We start from the raw sequence: 7,957 nt of genomic DNA, 5'->3' as shown, positions 1-7,957 counted from the left end.
GTCTGCTTGCTGAATCTCAACTTTCATACGGACGGACAGACGGACATGGCCAGTTCTACTCTGCTATTGATTCTGATGAATTGTGTATATACATATATACTTTATTTGTCGGAAACGCTACCGTTTTACTCAACAGTAAAAAAGTTTTAAAAAATTCAAAGTTCATTTTTAAGAGTTCTTTGGACGTAAACGATTCACGCATTTTGGAGTTACAATAGCAGTTGTAGCATGATACATTAAACTCTTAGTGCTCGTTGTCACTATTTTTTACAATTAACGTTACAGTTCTCTTGTTCCTGCAACCCTAACTCAAACGCCAGTAATCGATAAATGCACATTTTTTTATTGACTATATGGTTGTCTGCATTAAATACATACATACATATGTCTATACCTACATAGGTTCTACTACAAGTGGTACATTATTTCATGAGCTGAGCCCTTTTTAATATTCAATTGTAACACACTTGGTCTTAAGGTACTCGTTGAGCGCCTCATGACCCAAATCTTTGCCATAGCCGCTCTGCTTAAAGCCCCCAAACGGAGCTGCCACATCAGTCTTATTATATACATTGACAAACACAGTGCCGGCCTCGATGTTATCAGCAAAGCTAAGCGCTTTGCCAATATCCTTTGTAAAAACGCCACTGGCCAGGCCATACTCCGTGCGATTAGCACGCTGCATTAAGGAGTCCACGTCGCTGCCACTGAACTTGGATATTATCATAATCGGTCCAAAGGACTCTTCTTGGGCAATGAACATATCGTCCGTAACGTTCGTAAACACTGTGGGAGTGAAGAAATATCCCTTGAGGTGTGGGACTCGACATCCCCCGTACACTAGTTTCGCGCCCTCGTCGACCCCACGTTTACAAAACTCCAGCAGCTTGTCAAAGTGTGCCTTGTGGTTCTGAGGCCCGTGGGCTGTCGCGCGGTCAAGTGGGTCCCCGATAGTCATGGTGCGCAGATCCTTAAGGACGCGTCGTATAAATTCGTCGTGTATGCGATCTTCCACGAAAAGACGTCCCGCGGCGATGCAGTTCTCTCCTTTGTTAAAAAACACCGAGGACATACCCTGAATGAAAAATAGGAAGCTTTCGATTTGTTATTGATATCTTAAATCGCGACACTGTTCGATTAGCATGGTATTGGCAAGCTGATCAAGATAATATTTACACATTTACAAATGCTATTCGCATTTGGGCGATAGACCGACTTTACATTATGGGCGTATGTGGGCGTTATAGTGGGCGATTAATTTTTCAAAAAATACTGTGTAATTAAGAATAAGTAAGGCTATAGTCAACTTTCCCGAACAATATTAGTACCTTCGTTAACAAAAGAACCTCCAAAAGAAATGAGAAAGAGCAAATGATAAACCTTAATGAATTATCCGAATGATACAGTAGTGATACATATTATATTTTTCAGCCAACCAAAATGAACGCATGAACAACATTTTTCGTAATCTAATTTCAAATTTAAATCAATCGCATAATCACTATGATTAGTTTTATATCTTCCACCTTTCATATTTTTGTTTTTTCACAATAACAGGTGCATACTTACGTGTCTGACAGCCTTGTCCATATCACAATCAGCGAAGATAATTAGCGGGCTCTTGCCGCCCAGCTCCAGGGAGCATTTTTTAAGGTTTGAGTCTGCGCAGGACTTCATAATATGCTTGCCAATGGACGTGGACCCGGTGAAACCAAGTTTACGGACCAGCTGATGGTCTGCCACTGCCTGTCCTGCATCTGAACCTTTTCCAGGCAGGACATTGATCACGCCTGCGGGAAATCCGGCCTGGACAGTTAGCTCTGCAAACTTTAGAGCAGTCAGCGGGCAGGTCTGGGCTGGCTTTATGAGACATGTATTCCCGGCGGCAATGCAGGCGGCCATTTTCCAGGAAAGCATCATCAGAGGGTAGTTCCAAGGCGTTATTAACCCGCATACACCGATTGGCTCCTTACGGGTGAAGGTTAATACGTTGTTAGGTCTCGCTGGGTTAACGGGAATCGTGTTGCCCTGGATTTTGTCGCACCATCCGGCAAAGTAGCGCCACGCTTCGATGGACATTCCAACATGGGTTTTAAGGGCTAGCGTGTAAACCGCTCCCGAGTCGACTGACTCAATAGTGGCCAGCTCCTCCTTATTTCGTTCCATCAGATCAGCCAAGTTGAGCATCAACTGACCTCGTTGTCTGGGTGTTATCTGTTTCCAGGGTCCATAAAAAGCAGAGTGGGCTGCTTGCACTGCCTTGTCCACGTCGGTGGCCGAGGCGCAGGCCACTTTACAAAGCACTTCCTCAGTGGTTGGGTTAACAATTTCCAAAGTTCGTTGAGCCTCGGCGTCAACAAATTCGCCGTTTATAAAAAGTTGCGTTGGCACTCGGATCTCTCTTTTGTTGGCCCTCAGCGTAAATGCTTCAAATTCGAGTTGCTGGTCACCGGAGCAGGCACTGCCCAGTCGAAGAAACCTAACCAGCTCGCTAAAGAACTCCTCAAACACGGGGGCCATGAAAACTTGCTCGTTCTGCAGCGGCACGTCAAAGGCATCTTTAACCTCCTCGACTAAGCGCACCACGTCCATTGAACCTGCGCCGGATGCAAAGAAATCGGTCGATGAGTCGATTTCATCCTTGAGTATTGCCTTCCAAATTCCGGCCAGCAACGTTCGCTTCGCCAATTCGTCTTCGCTAAAATCGGTTATAGACTGATCCTCAGCTTGTTTAAACCACTCGCTCGCGCTGATTACCTTTGTGCCACGCTTAATGCGGCGAATGTTGACAAAGACACCGTCGGTTCCCTCTATAAGAAGACCACCGCTGTGTATCCAGGCGGGTTTGGTTAGGCCCCTTAGCCGTAGAACCTTTCCATTCGACACGGGTCCACCTGAGTACAGATGAGCTCCAAAGAGTCGAATTTGCTCCTCTGAGCCATTATCATGCAGAGCCGTGGCTATGGCTCCAGGAACTGAGTCCAGACCGCGAACAAAGTTCCAAATTTTTTCAGCTGGGGCCTGAAGATTGATTATCTGATTTTCAGTTTTAAACATAGCTGGGTCGTAGGTTGCCCCCACTTCCGCCTGGATTATCTTGGGTGCCGTTCCACTGGCCACCATGTCCACAGCGACACCCATAGCCTTTACACCTTCGGGGTATAGGAAGCGCTTGTATATGGTGTCCAGCGTGTCCGTGGGTTCCAGGTTCGTTTGCCGGGTTAGCAGCAAGGGTCCTGTGTCAAGACCGTCATCTGCCCAAAAAATGCTGAAGCCGGCCACTTCGTCGCCCTCGATCAGGGTCCACGATATGGCACTAGCTCCGCGGTGACGTGGCAGGATAGACGGATGGTAACAAATGCTCCCCAATACCGCTCCGTCAATCACCTCCATGGGAATGAATTGAGAACAGAAGGGCAAAACATTTAGAGTAGCGCCCACAGACTTGTATTGTTCCAAGACTTCTGGCAGTGCTATTCCCTTGCGACGCCAGCTTGCGAACTTGAAAACAGGTATATTGTGGATGGTAGCAGTAGTTGCCAAAATGTCCTCTCGACTGCCTTTATCTGGAATAGTGAAGACTCCTACAATTTGGATATTTGAGCGCTCCAACAGAAGCTCCAAAACATCAGCAGCGAAATTGCTCTGTCCTATAATTGCGATTTTTATTTTTAGCTGAAAAGCACAAGGATATAAAAAGAAATCAAAATTTAGAATGATTTTTAATTTGTTAAGATTGGACACATAAAATAAAATAAAATAAATTAAAAGAACTTAATGAATTAAATCATATTTATCTTATTAAAAAAAAATGTTCCGCAGTTTGTTTCATGCTCTTTTTTGATAAAAAGGGGTTTGATTTATTTTATTTCACTTTTTTCTATCTATTAAAACAAACTTTTAAAATTTTTCCCTTGATATGCCGCTAGCTTAGTAACGGGTATCTGAATGTCTAGAAAAAGCGGGCTCTCTTGGTTGTATACATTTTTAATTCAATATATCACACTTCTAGTCTAAGTATTTAAACATTTGTGTTATAAATGAAGCTATAAAAAACAGTTACCGATGCCTACCAACGTACCATAAAACCATATTTCAGTTATAAACAAGAGAGAGTGCTATAGTCGAGTTCGACTACTTAGTCGGACGGATTTGGCCTGGCTCTGAAAAGAGTGCTATCCTGACGACTGTTAAAGCATTGCAGTAGTTTGTATGGCTGGATTGGCTTTGTTCGCAAGTTGATAAGAGGATACACACCAGAGAACTACAAGAGTGGCATTTTTTGCCACCCTGATCACACTCACTCAACAATTTCGAGTGCGGGTGCCACTCACACCGGTCATCGCGGGTACATACAAACACCCGCTCAAAATATTCGGGTGTCTGCAAACACCCTGGTGCCTGCGGACCCGAATCAATGCGGCACCCTACGTCGCGGGTACCGATCACACTCGCCACTCATAACGAAGGGTAGAGAAGGCAAACATGCAGAAAAAGGCAAGTGCCTTTTTCGGTAAACACGCGGGTGTTCACATTCGAGTGCCTGTGGTAGGTAACATACGAAAAAGAAAAGTACAGTAAGTACTGAAAAACGAAATATATTATGCCCAAAATCTGTAGATTTATGCATTCTTTTTACAGAAATTTAACCAACACGAAATAGGCATTTCTTTTTATACCCGTTACTCGTAGAGTAAAAGGGTATACTAGATTCGTTGAAAAGTATGTAACAGGCGGAAGGAAGCGTTTCCGACCATATAAAGTATATATTTTCTTGATCAGGATCAATAGCCGAGTCGATTTGGCCATGTCCGTCTGTCCGTCCGTCTGTCCGTCTGTCCGTCTGTCCGTCCGTCCGTCTGTCCGTCTGTCTGTCCGTATGAACGTCGAGATCTCAGGAACTACAAAAGCTAGAAAGTTGAGATTAAGCATACAGACTCCCAAGACATAGAAGCAGCGCAAGTTTGTCGATTCATGTTGCCACGCCCACTCTAACGCCCACAAACCGCCCAAAACTGCCACGCGCACACTTTTGAAAAATGTTTTGATATTTTTTCATTTTTGTATTGGTCTTCTAAATTTCTATCGATTTGCCAAAAAACTTTTTGCCACACCCACTCTAACGCCCACAAACCGCCCAAAGCTGCAACGCCAACCATTTTGATAAATGTTTTGATATTTTTTCATTTTTATATTGGTCTTTTAAATTTCTATCGATTTGCCAAAAAACTTTTTGCCACGCCCCTTCTAACGCCCACAAGCCGCCCAAAGCTGCCACGCCCACACTTTTGAAAAATGTTTTGATATTTTTTCATTTTTGTATTAGTCTTGTAAATTTCTATCGATTTGCCAAAAACTTTTTGCCACGCCCACTCTAACGCCCACAAACCGCCAAAAACTGTCAGTGTAGAAGACCTCCTTCGCACTATCACTAGCTGAGTAACGGGTATCAGATAGTCGGGGAACTCGACTATAGCGTTCTCTCTTCTTTATATCTATTATTATTTGCTTTGTTAAAATTTTTAATATTTAATTACCATATTTAACTTTGTATGTATAATTTTTCTTTTTAAAATGATAAAAATAAAAATAATAATAATAATACATAAGTTTGTTTTCTGTTAAGACATTAGATACATCAAAACGCAAAAACATGTGCACGACCTTTTCCTTGGGTGTTTCCATTCACCCTAAATTTTTTGGACCGTGTCTCGCTTCCACCCATACAATTTTTATGCATACAGAAAAGTACCTGCGGCCGATCCTTGCTTGCGCGTCACCCACCCTAAACTTCTTTGCACAGCATACATACACCCGGGTGTTTTTGTGCAAGTACAGAAAATCACCCTGGTGGCAAAACACCCGGGTGTTTGTCATTGCTAAAAATAGGGTGTCTCCAAACACCCGGGTGCGGAGACTCCCGGTGTTTAGCGGGTACACTTACGGTGCCGGTGGCTTGCTGCAGTTCTCTGATACACACACATAGCTTGACCATTAACCTGCTGAAAAAGGATTCTGAATTTAAGATGGACACCACGGAGCTAAACGTATTTAATCAGTTGAAGAATAGCCTTTGCCCTGAACCACTTCGGGTCGCTTCACAGAATGCACCCACGGAACTGCACATAGGCGCTTCAAAGGATGGATTTGGCGCAACGATGTTTCGGCGGTTTGGATGTTGAAGAAGAGAAATATTTTTCTGGAGTAAAAATACCTCGAAAAGCGGTTCAAAACGACATAGCTGAATCCTGGAGATAAAAGCAGCATACTTGGCAATGGAGAATTTTTACACACTACTTGCTGGGTGTAAACATTGTATTAGTAACTGACTGCGGAGCGTTTACCCAAACTGTGAAGAAGAAGAATATTTCTCGCGAGGTTCGCAATGGATTTTGTCTCTGCAGGATCTAATGAAACATGTCGTCAAAAGTAAAATTATTAATGCACTCTTATGTATCTTGGGGAAGGAACATTACCAACGATATAAGCTAAAGGAAGATGTTTTGTACAAACATGTTGACGGTCGTGATCTTCTCGTTGTACCCAAGGCTATGAAGCATGAAATTATAAATGAAGCCCATGCAGATGGACTCTGCAATAACGAAGACGATGCACAGTCTGCAACAGCAATTTTTTATCCCGCATATGAGGCGAAACGTGTCACAGGGAATCGCCACATGCATAAAGTGCATGCTGACCAATAAGAAGATTGGTAAGCAGGAAGGTAACCTGAATTGTATTGACAAAGAAGGTCAGCCGTTACAGACGCTGCATCTGGATTACTTAGGCCAATAGTCGATGGATTTTGTGTGGTAGTTCTCCACAAAATCTACAGGGGCCGATGAAGTTATGAAAAAGCTGGAGGAATGGTCGAATATTTTGGAATTTCCTGCTAGGATCGTGACAGACAGAGGAGCAGCTTTTATCTCTGACTCTTTTGAGGAGTGTGTGAAGCAGATATCGATTCAGCACGTATGGACAACAGATGGAGTGGACAGAGGAGCGAGTTAACCGAGTTATCCTGTCCATCATTAGTAAACTTTCTGCAGACAATACAAATAAATGGTATAGGTTCGTTGTCAAAAGCCAAAAAGCAATCAACTTGCATGTTGATTCGACTAAACAAAAAGCACCATTCGAGCTGATGTTTGGTACCGAGATGACGATCAAAATTACATTTTAATTGCTAACTACGGTCCTGAAACAAGAATTGATGGAAGACTTTGAAAAAGAGAGTCAATAAATGCGGCGCAAAGCTAGAATGCAGATACAAAACAAGAGACCCGACTATCTGATACCCGTTACTCTCCTAGTGGAAGACTATAGTGTTCCATCTTGTTTTTGTATGACAATCACTGGGAATGATTTTATTAATTTATTATTTAGCGACTACAAAGGCGACTAATTGTACTGCAGGTTGCTATAACAACGCGATGCCTATTCACTTTAATACGTCCATTTGCGTTAAGAACATGAATTAATGTACATTTCTCCTAAGTCGAAATAAAATAGTAAATTAATTTTTAAAAATATTGAAGAGTAAATTACGTATAAAATTTTGTAGAATGCAAGCTTATTCGTAAAGCGACTTATTTAAATCAGATTCATACTAACAGCCATTAGTGGTGATTAGTCTTCAGCACTTTAAACAACAAACACTAATAATCAAGTAGCTTTAAATATGAGTACTCAGTACTCTGTTTTCACTTTGTTATTTTCTCTGATCCCGCAAACTATCAACTGATTTTGTGTTTTCAATTCGGGTCCTATTTATACCCTGATAGCACATAAGCACTTCATTATCGTTATCAACTGTTTAAAAAATATATACAAGAACGGAAGCTAGATTCGGCAAGCCGAATCCTATATCCCCTTGCAAATATATAAATACTTTTTAACTTGGTGAAAAATAACAATTTATGATCAGAAAAAAAAACAAAACTATTATTTTGTTTTG

The 7,957-nt window shown here is 42.1% G+C and overlaps 1 protein-coding gene across 1 annotated transcript; it reads right to left on the bottom strand.

The window, feature by feature from the left end:
* Window positions 1-323: 323 nt before the first annotated feature.
* LOC120457780 (cytosolic 10-formyltetrahydrofolate dehydrogenase) lies at window positions 324-7,735 on the bottom strand. Its single transcript, XM_039645276.2, has 3 exons — window positions 7,615-7,735; window positions 1,570-3,675; window positions 324-1,075 (listed from the first exon to the last, which is right to left on the bottom strand). Exons 1-3 carry the CDS (start codon window positions 7,618-7,620, stop codon window positions 446-448), a joined length of 2,742 nt encoding a protein of 913 aa, XP_039501210.2. The 5' UTR covers window positions 7,621-7,735; the 3' UTR covers window positions 324-445.
* Between the last annotated feature and the right edge of the window lie 222 nt (window positions 7,736-7,957).

This window comes from Drosophila santomea, unplaced genomic scaffold, assembly GCF_016746245.2.
Source record: "Drosophila santomea strain STO CAGO 1482 unplaced genomic scaffold, Prin_Dsan_1.1 Segkk79_quiver_pilon_misjoin1_scaf, whole genome shotgun sequence".
NCBI classification, from domain to species: domain Eukaryota; kingdom Metazoa; phylum Arthropoda; class Insecta; order Diptera; family Drosophilidae; genus Drosophila; species Drosophila santomea.
The sequence above is the reverse complement of the archived record's forward strand: the minus strand, read 5'-3'. Positions and strand labels throughout refer to the sequence as shown.